The 17,754-nt window shown below is 37.3% G+C and overlaps 2 protein-coding genes and 1 pseudogene across 3 annotated transcripts; 2 read left to right on the top strand and 1 right to left on the bottom strand.

The window, feature by feature from the left end:
• The first annotated feature begins 623 nt into the window (after nucleotides 1-623).
• On the top strand, nucleotides 624-7,957 carry LOC131774212 (transient receptor potential cation channel subfamily V member 4-like). Of its 2 annotated transcripts, XM_059090221.2 has the most exons (14): nucleotides 624-695; nucleotides 1,500-1,694; nucleotides 2,199-2,485; nucleotides 3,108-3,207; nucleotides 3,684-3,974; nucleotides 4,220-4,293; nucleotides 4,671-4,853; nucleotides 5,157-5,330; nucleotides 5,807-5,953; nucleotides 6,163-6,243; nucleotides 6,386-6,560; nucleotides 6,790-6,850; nucleotides 7,088-7,154; nucleotides 7,321-7,957. In XM_059090221.2, exons 2-14 carry the CDS (start codon nucleotides 1,524-1,526, stop codon nucleotides 7,367-7,369), a joined length of 1,860 nt encoding a protein of 619 aa, XP_058946204.2. In that variant the 5' UTR covers nucleotides 624-695; nucleotides 1,500-1,523; the 3' UTR covers nucleotides 7,370-7,957. The 2 variants fall into 2 exon arrangements, with proteins under 2 accessions (XP_058946204.2, XP_066015303.1); XM_066159206.1 differs by lacking the exon at nucleotides 624-695 and having other exon boundaries at nucleotides 1,604-1,694; nucleotides 2,125-2,485.
• Nucleotides 7,958-11,155: 3,198 nt separating this feature from the next.
• On the top strand, nucleotides 11,156-12,281 carry LOC131781927 (melanocyte-stimulating hormone receptor-like). The gene has a single exon (XM_059098640.2). The coding sequence runs from the start codon at nucleotides 11,176-11,178 to the stop codon at nucleotides 12,082-12,084; it is 909 nt and encodes a 302-aa protein (XP_058954623.2). The 5' UTR covers nucleotides 11,156-11,175; the 3' UTR covers nucleotides 12,085-12,281.
• A 3,729-nt stretch (nucleotides 12,282-16,010) lies between these two features.
• On the bottom strand, nucleotides 16,011-17,472 carry LOC136277235 (uncharacterized; annotated as a pseudogene).
• Nucleotides 17,473-17,754: the final 282 nt, after the last annotated feature.

The raw sequence follows: 17,754 nt of genomic DNA, 5'->3' as shown, positions 1-17,754 counted from the left end.
AAAAGAAACACGTCACCAAATGTAGCTGTACCTTTTCATATGAAAATTATATTTTCCATCCAATTAGCACCTATCGTAACGCAGGAACAGCCCTTGAAAACATTCTTCTCTGCTTGCGCAAATTGGGTTTGAATGCTGTTTGCCTCGTGTTAACTAGTAGGGGGGTCGTAAAAAATAGTTGATGTTCTTTAATGTAACGAGCCGTTTCACCCTTTTTTCGTTTAATATTACTAACACTACTTCCACTGTGGGACAGATTTGAATTCTGCTCGATGCTATGAAGTTTTTTGGTTCCCATAATAATTTAAACATCCCTCAGGCTATGGCAAAAGATTATTAACTGTTATGATCTCTTGGCCATGGATATTTTGAATTAAATTATTATAAAAGTTGGGAAAGAAATATTAAAAAAATAGAAAGAAAGAAGGGAATTAAATAACCTGTTAATTAAGCCGCAGGTCCCATCCCCAGGTCCCTTCGTGTAAGAGCTCGAGGAGCGGTTACTTTTACGTTGAGCATTTCGCCTGCGAAGCAGGCTCTAAATTATCACGTAAATTATTATGAAAATTATGAAAAAAGTTGAGAAGGATTTTATTGTTAAAGATAACAGTATCAAAGAAAATGCTCAGACTAAAACTGACCGTCACCACGAAGATTTCTTGTCCATTCAGTATGACAGAAATTTCTGGATCGAGGTAATTTAGCTAAATTAGGAAATCGACTACTGTTGACGCTTATGTTTGAAAATCATTGTTAAACTTAATCTTGATGCCGATCCGGATTTAATATTCCCTCAGTATATCGGAAGAAAACTCTCGCGGAAAATATTTCCTCAGCTGTAAATCGTCAGTTTAATCATCCTCGTGACAAACTTTGAGTAGACTTTTGCTGCATAGCAGCATGTTTAGCTGTTATTAGAAAATTTACAACTGTTACAGTACTAGTTGATCAAGTTTACTTGTATTTTACATTGCCATTCACAAAAACTAGGGATGAAGCAAATAACTAGCCTTTTATTTCATATCCCAGTGAAATTTTTTGTTGAAAACGCAACCTGAAAACCAAGTTACTGTGGCTCCATAAGTTTTACTCTGATCATGACGCACACGCCGGCGTTAAGTTTTCATGGTTTAAGTGTTTTGTCTTCGAGGTCACTAAAAATGATCAAAATGTATTGAGCAAGGGTCGGACTGTTGTTTTATGTCATTAATATTAATGTAAGGTTTTCTTTTAGCTTTTATAACCTTCCTCAATTCTAATGATATGTGCAATTTGTCCTGCCGATTATTTATATTGGAAAGAAAACGGGGTCACCCAGGCAGCTTTTTATAAACTTTTGTTTTCTGCCTCCAGCTTGAAATTGATCCTCTATTGCTCGCTATTCATTAAGTCATACTTTAAAACTTGCTCAAGGTCGATATTTGAGCATGCCTAAACTTTTGAATCTTGCGCGGTCAAAAAACACTATGGAGCCTCTTTATTTCGAATCTACTCTGTAGGTTAGTCTGAAGCGGAGTTATGGAATGTTGTGGAACAGAGCTATAGATGAAGTCCAAGTTGAAAGACTGATTCAGACTTACAAGGATAATGGGGAACTGGATAGTGAGGATCCAGCTTTGTTGATGTTGAAAATTTGGCCTTCATCGAAACAGTACAAAGATAATCCTGAGAAGCTTCAAGGCTTGGAAGAACTGGTATTTTAATTATATATAAAACGGCGTTGACTGCCTTGTTTGTTTCCCCACTACCTCTTTCCTTGGTGTAAAGAAATATACCATCATGAAGTTTGGCTGTTAGTACATATCCAGAGTCTTTAGGATACTTTGTAATGCTCTTAGAAATAAGTTAAATAGATTGTTATGCTATAAATTTGGCATGTGTAAACTTGTAGTCAATTTTTTATCTGTGCATCGTGTGTCTATAGTCTTCAGCTTAGTAATTTGATGATAACTAGTTTCTGCCAAACACTTAAATTTTCCAATTCTGTGTTGGAGATAGCAGTCTTGTTTCCAACTTATCAAATTGAATGCAACTATTATTTTAATAGATACCATGAAGAAAGTAATTGACCTCTGAGTTATTATATCATGCTATAAGAAATCATCTGTATGTGTTAATTTATAGGCTATTTGTGAGCAAAATGAAACCTTGCTGATTTTAAAGCAGTATTTGAAAGAAGGATGGATGTCTTGTTGCAGATAAATCGTTTGCTGGAAATTCTGCTAAGGAGTGACTTGAATTTGGGCAACAGATATGAGACATTCAGAGATGTGAATGACAAGACTAAGAGAACATTACTACACTATGCTGCAGAACTTGGATTTTTACAAGTTGCCAAAACACTTGTGAAGCAATGTCCATCATTGCTCTCTCTGGAGACAAAACGACCTAGGACAACAAGAGCCATGTTACCAGTTGAGGTGGCTTTACTGGCAGAGAAAGATGAGGTAGCGGCATATCTCATAAGAACGATGTGGCATGAAAGGTACAGAGAAAATGGTACTAGCCAGAAGTCTAACTTTGAATGAGGCTTCATGATTTGGAAAAATGATGGAGGGCTTAAATTGGAAACTTTTTTCACAATTATGCTTATAAAGTAAAATTATTGTTTTATCTAAGATGTTAGCCTGTATTTTTAACTTTAAATGTCAATTTAATAATTTGATTGAAGTTATTGATAGCAATAGCCTTGACTTATACAGTGGCTAATCATGTAAGTTATATACACATACAGTTGAATCTTGATAAGCCAAACCCTCACTTATAACTTGAACCTCACTCTAAATCAAATCAAATTTGATTCCCTTGGACTCCATCATACATTTATTACAATTTTAGGCTCGGTAACTCAAACCCTGGCTAACTCACACCTTACATTAAAACAAAGCAATTTTTGTTTCTCTTCAGATCATCCTTTATATATTTTTGGATTCAATAACTCAAACCAGTGCGTATTGCAGTCCAAAACATACATAGTGGATGTATTAGAATGAGATGAAAATAATCTGTTCTGTTTGAAACCTGACCCAACTTTTTTGGCAGATCTCAGAACATAATGCAGATGATGGTCACAATGCACTAGACAATCTATTTATATTTAATCCTAGAGTCCAAAGCCTATTTTCCTGGAGACCAGATGACATGACAAAGCCTCCTCAATCATCTTTCTTCAGTTTCAAGTCTCTTATTGAAAATCCCAAAATGAAGGTGGGAAATTTATAGTTTTTCATTAGCATGCAACATCTTACTGATAGGAAACATGAATAAGAGTATTGCCCTCTTGAAAAACTCTGGTAGAGTGTTATATAGGTGTTAGAAAAGAATAGTCAATATCTTATGGGTACACAAATAACCTACTCTAACAAACCTGGGCCAGTACCTTATAGGCATTGTGTACAGGTTTGCTTATGTAAGGAAGACCTTGGTGCATGTTTGGAAAGTTTTCCTTTTCAGACTAAAACTTTGCAAATGGATGATAAAGGAGAAGGGGGGGGGGGGGGAGGTCAGACTAATTGGGGAACAGCCCTTATTGGAGATTTAGTGGAGAGAAATTCAATAAAGAGGGGTACCAATGTATGACACTTTGGGAATTCATTTTTCTACATACATCCTAATGTACAAATTTTATAATTATATTTAAAATGTGTTCTTTCTTTGTGTGTGGTACATATTTTTTTGTCCAGAAAACGACATTGGCTCTGCTAGACCAGATGGCGAATCCTCACTGGCCACATCTTCCAAAACGTAAAGAAAGTTACAAAAATGAACATGAGAAGGAAGGAATTGAGGGAGCTTGGAGGACAATCACTGATGATCCTATGGATTATCACTTTTACTATCATATTTTGGATAGTGATGAGGGTGGATGCCCTCCAAGGCTTACAATGCCTGGCAGAGAAAAGCAGATAGACAACAAACATTTCAGCTGGAGAGATAGATCTTGTTTGCATTTAATTGCAAAGAGCAAAAATAAGGTAAGGCTATAAACCTGCAATCTGTTCTCTAATGCCTACTCTTACTATTAGACTATGAGAAATGGCGACGGAGTTAACAGCAACATTAAATTTTCATTTTTATCTGTAGTGTATTGAAACTATTACAAAAATATGAGCATGTCATAATTCAAACTAAAATATGGATATCAAAAAATGTCTTTGTGCTAAACTTGTATCATATTCACCTTTTTCTTTGAAATGTACTGCCTGATTTTCATTTTTAGGAGGCCTTACAACATCCTGTGGTTAGAATGTTGGTGAAAACAAAATGGAAAAGTTATGGACACTTTTTTCTGAGGTATACTTTATACATGTTTGTATAAAGGGGTGAATATTTAGTGGTGTAAGGCATTAAACTAAACAAAGGGGAAACATTGAGAGAGATGCATCCACTAAAACAGAAAAGTTATCACAACAATGAACCATTAAGTTACCAAAAAAATCTTTGTATATCATCTTAGGAAAAGTGTCCACTGTGTACTAAGAGATAGAACAGGAAATTAATGATGTCCCCTATCTCTTATCTCTACCAAAGACAAAATGATGATTTTGTGAAAAAGCTACATGAAGGTGTCAGGATGTAGGGTGTAAATCTTTTATTAAAAATAATTGGAGTAAAAACTCAAATAATGGCATAATTTACTATCACCAACTTTTCCCAAATTTTTCCCACAGCCTTCAAGCAGCATTGTATGTGATCTTCTTGCTGTGTTTGTCATATTCTTCGCTGAGTGCTTCCACAACAGTAGACCCCACCCAATATGGGGGGGAAGCTGATTCACTGCGTGGATTTTGTGAGATTTTCACCCTAATTATGGTGGTCTTTTACATATGTGAAGAAACTAATCAAATGAGATTGTAAGTATACAATTCTAGTGAGTGTAAAATCAGGTTAAAACACCATTTTTTGCCAAAGCTCAGGACATTTTACCATTTGCAAGTGTTCATGTAGGTTGATATAGATTAGGGAAGACTTGGTAGTAGTTTAGAGGTGGAATTAATTACTACACAACCAACTTTGAGCGTTTGAGTGTCAGATTGAGTAGAGGCGATGGAATTGTTAGGTCATGGTAAGGTCATGGTAAGGTTAAAAACATAAGAATGAATTAATTGAATGAAAAGTGTTCTTTCCAAACCTTTAATCTGTCTTATTTCCCTTAGAGAGGGGAAGTCGTACTTCACAGAATGGATGACCCTGTTTGACTGGTCAGGCCTTTTGCTGATCCTGTGTATAATACCCTTGCGGTACACGCAAAGTAAAGCTCAGTGGCTTGTGGCATCTTTAGCTTTCTTGTTCAACTTCCTGAGGATCTTTAAGTTTTCTTGCCTGACAAGGTGAACTGGATCATAAGCTACGTTTGATAGGTTTGAGAGAATGTCAGCAAATTAGAACAAGAAAATCATATCTGTGAAACTTACTCACACAGTTGGCTTAGGTTTGGATTTTGGTTAACAAGCCTAATTTATAATTAGTGCAACCCCACCATCTAGGCGTCTTCATGATGGAAATTTGGAAGTTTTTAAAACGTCTCAACGAAAAAAGGTATAGAATAGAAAGAGTAAAAAAACGTCCTAGGAGAGGAGACAGACGGGAGTAATGGAATTAAAAGAATAAAGAAGATGGGCAATTTGGTTAAGACAGCCAAATGCTTTCCATGGAGCCGACGCATGGCAACGTGTCGACCCCCCCTGAAGTTTTCTTAGAAGACTGTTGAAAACTGTTATATTCTTATTAAGTATAATTCGAACATCATTATGTATCACATAACTTGTGTCCTTAATGTAATAGAACCGTGTATATTTTTTTTCAGGACAACCGGATTATACACGAAAACCTTGGCTAAGATCATTTTGCACGATGTGACAAGATCCATGGCGGTTTTTATTGTTATCTTTTTCTCCTTCTGTGGTGCTTTGTCTTTATCGCTCTGTTACTCCGATGAAAACCAACAGTTTAGGTATGTCTTAATCTTGCTTGCTTAAATGCTACTGAATAAATGTGTTGAATCATTTGGTTGGCTGATGTTTACTCTGCACTATCTGCGAATTTTAGTTGGATGAAATGTATATGATAACACCTGAAGTGATATGAAATTTCTGTTAATGTGTTGCAGATCAGTCTATGTGTTACAGTCCATGCTAAATCCATTTTTTTTTTTTACATTAGTGACTTTGGAGATGTGTTATTGAGTGGCTTTCGCGCGCTCTCTGAACAAAGACCAATTGCTTACGATTATTCAAATTTCAAGTGAGTTGATTTTTCTCTAAAAGGTCGAATATGTTTTTACTCCGTTTACTTGTTCAGATCTCTTTACCTTAAGATGAGTTTATTACCACTAAGATAATAGGTGAAACTAACCACGTAAGAGCATTTGATTTATTCCTTGCAGCTGGCTCTCCATTCTGTTAATGATGGCCTACATGGGGATCGTGATAGTGATTCTACTCAACATTCTCATTGCACAAATGAGTACGACCTACACACAGGCCAAGAAAGTCGCCCGTCTGGAATATGATGTGGATCGTATTCTACAACTCACACGCATGGAGAGATTTCCTTTTCTGGTAAATGAACATTCTTCGCTAATGGAATTGTAGCATTTTATCATTAAGCGTGCACCGGTGTTCGTGATTGACGCTAAGTGGCAGCGTGCATTAGCGCCATACGTGACTGTGAGCGTGAGGAGAAGAACGTACCGTTAGGGTAGGAGGGGGCTTAGGTATAGTTGTATTCTTCTGCAATTGAGGGGTGGCCTCATAGACTTAATCACTTTTACATCTTTTCTTTGTGCAGAATCTGCGCGTGAAATATTACAAAGAGGGAGACTGGATCAGTGAAATGAAACTCGCCCAAGGTCTGCGTGAAGTATTTAACCAGGACTACTTTCACGATAATTTTTATGCGTAGCAATCGGCAAAAACAGTTTTTTTTTAGTCTTGTATCCTATTTGTACTTCTCTGAACGAAGGGAGATGAAGAAGACCTTCGGCTCAGTTGATACTCAGTTATAATAGAAAAGGAGTAATCTTTCTCATGCCTTAACAGCTGTAAGGTTCTTTATGTTCTTAAATTTGATCTTGGTTTGTTTGTAGATCTTCTTGAATTCAGTGAAGATCGCAACCCTTGGGAGTCGGTGGAAGAGAGACTTACTGCGATTCGGTAACAATTAATTGCTTTATCTTATTTCCTATCTTTCCTGCTATCGGCCTAATTTTTGAACTCGTTCTTTCATTACTGGACTTTCGAAAAGATCGACTTCCTTGTACTCATCCTTCTTTGTTTCAGCAGTCATGTTTCACACCTTCTGTTTTATTTTCTTGTACAGGGATATGATGAGGAAGATGGTGAAACAGATGAGGCCTGGAATCGGATGAATGGAGCTTTGTGTGCCCCAGTCCCCTTTTTATGCGCCGATTTCTTTAGCCATTTAGCTCGTAATTTTCATACGACAACGTTGACGCCATGAGATTGGTTGAAGGCTCTAAGCCTTCTCTGCTTCTTTTCTTGTTTGTTTTCTGTGGTATATTCGTAAGAAAACAAAAGAAAGGCTAATGAAAACATAATAAGTGGACGTAAAGGGGCCAGTCAATTCTAAAAGCCAAGCGTAATATAATATGCGTTTAAGCAAATCGATTGGTCGTAAATAAACGTTTAGTACACACACAAAAAAAGAAAACACCACCGAGCTTTCTTAAAACTGTTTGAAAAGCTTCATTTTGTATCCGACACTCTTGACAGTAAACTTGAGTGTGATTAACATTGTATGCTTACGAAAAATGAAGGTCAGCTTTGAGAGAGTTAGCTTATAGAAATTACTAGTTTTTGCTTTGTTTTATATAACCACAAGACTTCTCCCACAGAATTATTTATGAAATGTGAGGTTAATTAGGAGATATTTAGTTTATACAGAGTTCTTTTACGGATACTTTTACGGATACTTTTATTGCAGAGTTTAGCGTACAATGAATGAAAATAAACTAAAATCAACAGGGACTATTGTGGGAAAGACTTCTTTGGGTTTCATTTCGAATAGAAGATTTACCAGTAGCATTTTGAAAATTTGCTACGTCGTACTGTCAGTCCTACTGACTTCAAAAACTGAAATGAAGAGCTTCATCGTAATCTTAGTGGTGTTTATGTATGCAGTAGGAAGTCAAGTGAAAGGTCCTGAGTTGTAAAATTGGAATACGTGACTTGCACAGACACCCTCTCAATACATTACCATTAAAAAAAAGCTTCTGCTGTAATCAACGTTAAAGGTCTCGGTTCATGTTAGAACTTTTTGTGAAAAAACAAGACAAAACCAAAAAATAGACAATGAAAACAAGTTAACAAACACTACGTCTATAGTAGGTCAAGAGGTTGTCAGTCTACGGCACTAGAGAAAAAGAATTGAAATCAGTCGGGGAGAATGAATCATCTGTCGCACACATGAAAGCTTGGTCCAATATATCAGAAAACTTAAAATCAGGAATGAGTGGCAAAGCCTCAGCGGGCTCTACTTTCGAATTTTGGCAAAAAAATTATATTTATTTCCCGTTCTCCCCCATCTTTATATTGCCTGGTGTTAACAAAATAAGTTACTTAATTTTTGCAACACTTTTTTAGGGGAAAAAAGGGACTTTTAAGTCACTTATCAGACATGGATTACAAGATTTCTGTTAATTATGTTTAATACATAGAGGGTTGTTGACTACCCACTTAAGGGAGGCGTTCCAACTGCTTTTGCCACTCAATGTAGCTTAGCCAATCGCCTCAGTAATGAGGCCGTAGATTCTTTTGATTGAACTTACTAGTGCAATAGGATTATTTCAAAGGGGCTCAATAGTTATCCATGAGCAAATAGGCTTAACAGTCTTTTTAAAAAACTTTGTACCTGTCGAATGATCGTTTCATTTCCAATTTTACTGCAATGCGAAACGTAAAAGAATCAGCCTTGTTAGGTTTATCATTCTCTTCTGGGGCTTTAAGTAAGGCTGAGGTCCTACTATCCATCTATTTTTGTGAAATTTTGATTTTATATGGCAAATTTTTACCTATATCAACATTACCCTAATTATAGGTAGCCACCTGATTCAGACACGCATAGCTCTATTCGCTATTCGCTAACCTCTGTAACTAGAGATAATATTCAGAAATAAGGCTATACCCGGGAAGGAGTATTTGAATTATTTTTAGCGTTTTGAAATTCCAGAGAGTTGTTTATCAAGGAGAAATACATTCCCTTCAATGGTTTCAATAAATGCAAGGCACTTTCACGGGCAAAAGTTTGTCATACACACTGAGATGGATCGCTCGCGGATTTTAAATAAGTAATTGGTACTGAACTAAGGCCTAACTGGAAAAAATTATCAGTGAAGTGAGTTTTAACGAGTATTGGGTTAGCAGTTACCGTGAGGAAGCCACCCTATATTGCCATGTGATGAAAATAAACAAATCTAACAGATGAGGAAAAACAAACGGAAACATTTCAAAAAAAGGAGACATGCTCCCCTTCTTTGGCTGAAGGACTACAATATAAACCAATTTATTTATCAACAGTCAACATTCTCCTTCTCATCACAGCATTTCATGGCAATTTTCTTATCCTTGTTGCCCTTCACAGGGAATCTTCCCTTCATCCGCCGTCCAAACACTTGTATCGTTGTCGGCAACAACTGATCTGTTGTTGGTCTTGTTAGCCAGCCCTTCAATGCTGTTTATTGGATGCTCGTGGTTCACAAACGATACCCACGGGACGCAGCCTACATAACAAGCTATGCATTATGTGTAGCTCTGTGATGACGATAGCGGCTATAAGCTTGGACAGACTTCTCGCCCTGTTGTTGGGGCTGAAATACAGAAAAAATTGTGGCTTTGAAGCGCACATATATTTAGGTTTTATCTGATGCCGCTGTTTTAAGCTTCATTTTAAATTACATTTGGTATACTCACGTAACCAGGCCATCTTACTTATTGATATCAATCACTTCGTACACAAAGATTTTTGGCGCCCTTAGTCATCACATATATTGTTTGAACTGCCTTTTGGATTGCAGCTGCTGTTGCTGCTTTATGCACCATTCTTAATCTTCGTAAAACCTTTTTGTACGGCATTCTAAGTATACCATCTTGTCTGGTTTAACTCGCCTCTTACCCAAGGATCTTTCACACTCTCGGTCGTCATGACGCTTGAGTTCAAAATCACGTTCAACATCAGCAAAGCCAACTAAACGCACGGAACGCAAGTACAGTTATTTTTTATTGTTTGTTCTGTGCCATATGGTGTTATGGAAATCGTTACCAGCTATAAAAAAACATATTCATCACATGTAGCTATCTTTTGGGAAATAGCAGTTTCCATAGTTTACTTTAACTCAACGTCAAACCCGTTGAAGTAAGACAAACACTGAAGCAGATAATCAGACAAGCTCTCTGCCGTCCATGGACTTAAATCCCGCTTAAGTTTCAATGACCGTTGCTTTACAAAGTTACGGTTATCATTAGATATTCGATTTCATTAGCGTGCAAACTGTTGTTGATATGATCTATTTCCATATGAAAGACAACGAACGATAACCTTAAACATCCCAAGCACATCATTGTTGAAGTGAAGACACTTATCTTCGATACAACAAAAGATGAATAAGGAGAAAAACCTCTTGCACGTATGGTCTAAAAACAATTGCTTGAGTGATATCAATCCTCACCGAACGTTAACCAAGTAAAGAGGGTTTTTCTTTGCCATACTATTCAAAAATGATGATAACAGAATTGTTCAAGTGAAGGCACTTATCTTCGATACAACAAAAGATGAATAAGAAGAAAAGCCTCTTGCATGCATGGTCTAGAAACAATTGCTTAAGTGATACCAATCCTCAATGAACGTTAACCGAGTAAAGAGGGTTTTCTTTATCATACTATTCAAAGATGATGGTAACGGATGTCTTCAAGCTTGCCTCTCAATTCTTATTGATACCTGAGGCATATGGAAAATTCGTGGTACAAATTTACCTTTTTTGACACCCCACACGGTGTATTTTTGCATTTCAAATCAGAACGAAGAAAGTGATTGAGGCTGGACAGGTGCTTTTAAGACGAAAAATCTCTCGATCATTACAATTACAAGTAACCGTAAGGGAAAACATACATCGTTTGCAGAATGATGGCGGCAGCAAATTCAACGGGAGATGGAACGCAGATGAAAACATTTGAAGAACTTGTATGTTCCTCTTCTTCGGAGGGCGAATTGCGACAATACTCCTTGCGTCTGTCAGCAGTCATCATTTTCTTTTCCCTTACAGCATTTCTTGGGAATGCCCTGATCGTCGTTGCACTTCACAAGGTGGCTTCCCTCCACCCGCCGTCCAAACTCCTGTACCGTTGTCTGGCAACGAGTGATCTGTTGGTTGGTCTTATAGGCCAGCCTCTCACTGCTACTCTTTGGATGTCGGTTGTTTTTGAACAGTGGAGACTTTGTCGACTCGCATGGGTAGCAGCCTCCATTTCAGGGTATGGATTATCTTTTGTATCTTTGTTGACACTGGCAGCCATGAGCGTGGACAGACTTCTCGCCCTGTTGTTGGGGCTGAGATATAGACAAATTGTAACTTTGAAGCGCACATATATCATTGTCGTTGCTCTTTGGATTGTAACCGTTGTCGCTACTCTATGCGAGGCGTTAGGCTCTCATATAGCTCCCTGGTTCGGTCGAATTGTCATCCCATGTTGCCTATTAGTCTCGATTGCTTCATATGCAAAGATTTTCCGCGTTCTTAGTCATCGTCAAGCTCAAGTACAACATCATGTTCAACTACAGCCGAGCCAACCAAATGCACTGAACATGGCGCGATACAAAAAGGCAGTGTACAGTGCACTGTGGGTGCAGTTAGTGTTACTTGCTTGTTATGTGCCTGTGAGTTTAGTGGGAATTGTGATGGCTCATAGAAAAGGAAATTCATCGCATTTAGTCGTCGCTCTTGGAATAGCGAATACTCTGGTTTATTTTAACTCGACTTTAAATCCGTTTCTTTACTGCTGGAAGATTAGTGAAGTAAGAAGAGCAGTTAAGCAGACAATCAGACAAGCGCTTTGCTGTCCACTGGGTTAGATCTTCCATTATACTCTTTTTTAATTGTTTCAAGCGAGTATGTAGCGTGACGATGCTATTAGATAACGCATCCCGTCGGATATGTCATTTCATCATAATCATTATAATTTCCTCAAATGTGATTGGTGCATTAACTGCTTTATTTTTTGCTAATCATTCTGTAGAGCTGTAATCGGACAGTTGGCTGTAGTCGGACACCTGTAATCGGGCAGTTGAAGTAGTCAATCACACTAAGTCCACTCATCCAAATCCACCAATCACAGAATTAAACACAATAACCATAGCAACAGCCACTTATCCTAAAAAAAGAATTTTTCACAATGAAGAATTTTTTTTACTTAAGACATTGTCTCTACCGGAGATATTACTCCTAAATGTATTTGTTATTTTCGGAAATTGAGACGGTTACGATTAATTGATAACAGGACTTCTTGTCGTCCAATTCTGTCAGTAATCATATGAGTGATAAACAAATTTGTTAGTCACTCGTATGATTACAGAGCGAATTGGACTCCACTCAGTCCTATTACCATTACGAATAGGAACAAGTAGGAAGCTTAATGTAGTCGCTGCTCAAAGCTGTTTAGATATTCTCATAATAGATCATCTACCAGTTTAGCTCTCATCGAGTTTAACCCCATAATAAATTGAAGTTTCATTTTGCTTTCGATGTAAAACAATGATATAATAAAACAAAGGTCTGACTCTTAATGCTAATTTATGCTTTCATTAAACTTTATAATTTAAACAAACTTGCAGTTCTGTCTCACACTATTGTTTAGCAAAAGACCCCAGCCTTTTACTTATGACATTCAAGAGCAGACACTTAGAAAAAAATATCATACAAAACTGGTAATCAACGAAGACATTTTTTTACGTTTGTTTGATGTAAAAACTCCAGGGCACAACCGTGAACTCCAGGCAAATAAAACGCAATAATTATTAATCAAAGGACTTTCGAGCGCGTATTTTTAACCAGTTGAGGCTGACTAGTTGGTGTTTAGCAAATACAGTACTCTAATTTGAAGTCAAACAAGTTATCGAATGCGTCCCAATGACTCTTAATTATCCAACTGTTAACTTCCGGCTATGATCAATAAATTGTTTTGCTTTAGTATTGTAATATAACAATCCGTCTTATCGAAAGGGGATCGTTAATGGGGTAAGCAAATCAGTTGCATCCAGAAGAACTAATTTACCCGGCGTAGGCAATACAGCTGGCTTGATACGAAAAAAATTCCGTATCTTACTAACAACCAATGGCTTAAATCGCGGCTACTGTGGATAAACTTTATTTCCAAGTGTACGCACAGCTAAAGGACAGAGAGTTGCATCACTAACGGCAATACATGGGACGAGTAAGTTTCGTGCTACGGCAGTTATTTTGAATTTAACAGCTCATGATTTGATCGACAAAATGGTTTCCACGTAAGGTAGTGCAAGAAACGGGCTAGTTTGATTTTACTCCTATATCTTAGTGATATGAAAGTACATTTATAGGATAAAGTTGACTCTGAAAGAGCAGTGAAGGAGAGACTTTCAAGTTCTTCTCTTACGGTTGGTGAAACAATTTCAAATTCTTAACCTCACTGCATGAAATAAAGCGCTTGACTTTGACTCAATATTATCGTGCGAACTGTTCAAAGTAAGGCTTGTTAAAGACACGAAATTGTAATTTTGCTGGAAAAAGTTCAGAATGTTTATCAGTGTGTGGAGATGCTTCTACAAATTGTAGGGGTATGAAATAGTTAGTAAGTAGGGGTATGAGAAGGAGTTTAACATTACAGGCTCTTACTGAGCGAGTTCTCTTAAACTGATTGTCCTTATTTGTTGCTTACAATTTATTATTAATTATCAATGATGACCAATTAATCATAAAATTACAAGTTCCTAAGAGAATTCTCTTCAATATTGTGGTTTTTTTCTTAAAATTTATTACTAATTACCAATTAATCCAAAAAATTACAATTTCTGGGAAAGAAGAATAACCAAGTTATGAATAAAAATGGAAAATTTGCATTAAAAGACTTACAATTGGTTGATTTAAACTGCAACTTTGAATGTGATTGGTTGATTTAAACTGCAACTTTTAATGTAATTGGTTGATTTAAACTATAACTTTAAATGTGATTGGCTTACTGAACTGTCCGATAACAACTTGGCATTAAATTAGTGAATTATAGGAAAATAGGAGTTTTTTAAACCAATCACAATCCAGGAAGTTGTGATTTTTATGATTACATTTGATAAGAAGACCTTTGAGTGATAACGGACATCTGATATAGGTGATGGTCACAAAACCAACTATGGCCTCAATTTTGTAATATGATGGTCAATAATGTCGAGAAAAAAAAGAAACGTAAATGTCTTTGTTTTTTAACTCTCAGTTATAATTTGAGATCCAAGCTTAAAATAAATTTGATAACTGTTGATTCTACTATAAATTTTTTCGATAAACAGTCTTCTCAATGAGTTATATTAATTTATAATAAAGTTCGGATATAACGCGCGCTGTCGTTGGTTGAAAGAGCTCTATGAGAGTATACAGCATAGAGCTGAGCTAAAGCTGTTACGCCATCTGCCAAATTGTACTATGTTCGACCTTTTCCGGGACTTCTTTTTAGCTTTTTTCCAGTAATTGAAAGTGAAATTTCTGAACAAGGGAGCCGGCAAGTAGCAACAGAAGAACCAAACAAAGGTTTGTACACATACCAGGCGCCGTAATTTACGTTATTAAAACGTGAGCAGATACAAAAATCCTCAAAGGAAAAACGCAATAGACATTCTGAGTTTTAAAGATTTTCGCGCTCAGTTAGATTGCTAGCTTACGTACGGTAATAAAAATCAAACACAGCTAACATTCGTATAGTATATAAAGTTCAGTATTCAAAAACAAAACAGAACAAACAGGAATTATGAAAAATATAACCAAACTGGCACAACTGTTAAAATTCATAGTAGTCATGACAGTGTCTGAATGAATATGATCATGCTGAAGTCCATCGCGGCTCGCTCATCACGGCGATCTCCGGTCATCACTGTAAAGCAAGCCTCAGAAACTACATCAGCCGCCCTTCGAGTGAAAAATAAGAGCTTGCTCTGATATCCTTTCCGATGCGTTGAGTGGAAAGTCACATCAGTCACTGCAGCCGAGTTTTGCGGCGCTGTCATCCTGAGCGATCTTCATGTTCCGGTGAATTCGGCTGTCGCTCATTCAAAGAACACTCGCCTTGAACAGTTTGAAATAAATTATTGTCTAAATCCCCTCTGAGCAGACCAGGTTCAGTAAATTTTTTACATCTGTGAGAAAGAGGGTTAATCATCATATAAATAGAAATGAGTTTTCCAAATGCAACACACTCAAATTTAACGCGTAAACTTTCGCAACTGCAACCGATGTTTATAAATTGTTGACGAGTATTGTCGCCTAAAGAATTTGCAGACTTATTGTAGCGTGTTTAATGTCCTTTAAAAATGCCACATGTTGTTTGTCTATTTCCTATTGTTTCTTGATGACATCCATGTTTTTTTATTCTTCGTTCCTCGTTCGTTACCAAAGGATTTTACCTTTATTCTTAGTTGCATGGTGATCGAACCTCAATTTCGATGGATGATATCCTAAATAATTCATTTGAACTGTCAGTAAACACAACAAATTTGTTGTTCAGTCGGTGATGACCATGGTATCGATAAAACAGCGTTAGAGATAGACATTACCATTGAGTAAGCATTGGAAAAACCTACTGTTGTATAATTGTAGGCAATTTAGTGTTAATTAGCCACTGTAAAGGGTAAAAAAGCTGACTTTTCGAGCGTTAGCCCTTCGTCAGAGCGATTGGAGGAATTGTGGGTTGTGTGTGAGTTTATATGCAGCAAGTGGAGCCACGCCATTGTTGGGAATATGGTGACGAGAAAACAGGAATAAATTAGTTGAATGAAAAGCGCTCGTTGATTCCGTGGGGATCAAGGGTGCCGATTTGGAAGATAAATTTTTGTTCTAATGTTTTATGGCTTTCCAAATTGCCCAGATGTAAGGAAAGGCCGCAAACTGCCATATGCTGTATAGAATGATTAGGAAGATTAAAGTGTCTACCGACTGGTTTGGATGCGTCCTTGTCATTTCTTTCCACGTCGCGAAGGTGTTCTCGGAATCGGTCACCTAGTGTCGTCTTCCTGTTTCGCCGATGTATAACTTATTGCAATAAGTGCAAGTTATGCAGTAAAATAACATTGGCGGAGGTACACGTATAGTGATCAGTAATCTTAACGGATCTCTTGGGTCCCGATATTTTATCTACGTTATGAACGAAAGAACAAGCTTTGCATCGTGAGCGAGCGCATTTGAAAGTTCCAGATTGATCATTGGTTTAAAATGAACTCTTGACTAGAAAGTTGCCTATGTCTTTGTCACGTTTGAATGAAATAAGTGGGGGTTGCTAAAAGATAGTGCCAGTCTCTGAATCGTTTTGGAGTAATTTAAAATTTTTAAGAATGATAGATTTAACTGCGTGGTTGCGAGGGTGAAATGTAAGAGTAAATAGAATGCGGTCAGTGTTATCGTTCTCAGCCGTTTGTAGTGATGACTGTCGATCAATTTGTTAGGCACGGTGGTGGCCCGCTCGAACGACAGAGACAGGATAGCCACGTTTATCGAAAAACTAGCACATTGCCTCTGGCCCTTCGGAAAAATCAGAGTCGTTACTACACAAACGACGAAATCTGAGAAACTGTGATAAAGGTATGGAGTTCTTGACGTGTGATGAATGTGAAGATGAATACAACAAGTAACTGTGTTAATCTGTAGGTTTGTAGTAAACACTAGTGCATAAACCGTTACCTTCAATTGAAATTTTGATGTCTAGAAAAGCCAAAGAAGTGTCGCAAATTTCCCAAGTATATTTAAGAGCTGGATGAAAGGAATTGATGGCGGTTATAAATTGAGTGAGCTCCTCTTTGGTAGAGGAGGTAGCGCCGATGCAATCGTCAATGTAACGGCTGTAGAGTTCAGGTTTTGGGCCGTGGTATTGCCCTAAAAAATTGATGTTCGATAAAACCTACAAAAAGATTGGCGTAGCTGGGTCCCATTTTAGTACCCATGACCACGCCATTAGTTTGTTTATAGTAGCTACCACCGAATGAAAAGCAATTGAGTGTGAGCGCTAGTTCGACCAGACGGAGTAGTGTTTCAGAACTAGGTTCCTTAACAGTGCGATGATCGAAAAAATGTTTGAGGGCCTGGAGACCATTGCGAATGACAGTATAAAGAGATGTTCTATCCATAGTCAAAATAACTTTGTTTTGGCCGAGGAAACTAAAGTCACGAAAAATTTCAAGTGCGTGTTGGCTGTCCTTAATGTAAGACGGAAAAGTTTTGACGATAGGTGCCATACGTTTTCAACTCAGTTGTTAACACTAAATTACCTGCTATACTCTCCCACCGACGCAGCACCACAGTTTCTTTAGAAACTTACTCCTTTATTGTTGTATAAATTGTTCCACTGAACTAGAGCAGTGAATGCAACTATGTTCACCAGCCGAAATGCATGCACCTTTCAAACTCAATTTGTTTGTTTTCTATAACGTTCAGCGACGTTCACCTAAAATGGATCTATATTTCAAGTGTGTTTTTTTCTTTTTATTTTTCATGTCAGTAGGTGACCATTGGGTCTT

Source organism: Pocillopora verrucosa, chromosome 12, assembly GCF_036669915.1.
Source record: "Pocillopora verrucosa isolate sample1 chromosome 12, ASM3666991v2, whole genome shotgun sequence".
Taxonomy (NCBI): domain Eukaryota; kingdom Metazoa; phylum Cnidaria; class Anthozoa; order Scleractinia; family Pocilloporidae; genus Pocillopora; species Pocillopora verrucosa.
Note: the sequence above shows the minus strand (reverse complement) of the source record. Positions and strands in the feature narration are given on the sequence as shown.

What these genes read in the sequence shown, in the direction of transcription:
- LOC131781927 (XM_059098640.2), top strand. Translation starts at nt 11,176, where the DNA reads ATGAAAACATTTGAAGAACTTGTATGTTCCTCTTCTTCGGAGGGCGAA.
- LOC131774212 (XM_059090221.2), top strand. Translation starts at nt 1,524, where the DNA reads ATGTTGTGGAACAGAGCTATAGATGAAGTCCAAGTTGAAAGACTGATT. An exon ending in GATGAAAACCAACAGTTTAG is followed by an intron (nt 5,954 to 6,162) that starts GTATGTCTTAAT and finishes TTTTTACATTAG; the next exon opens with TGACTTTGGAGATGTGTTAT. An exon ending in TGAAATGAAACTCGCCCAAG is followed by an intron (nt 6,851 to 7,087) that starts GTCTGCGTGAAG and finishes GTTTGTTTGTAG; the next exon opens with ATCTTCTTGAATTCAGTGAA.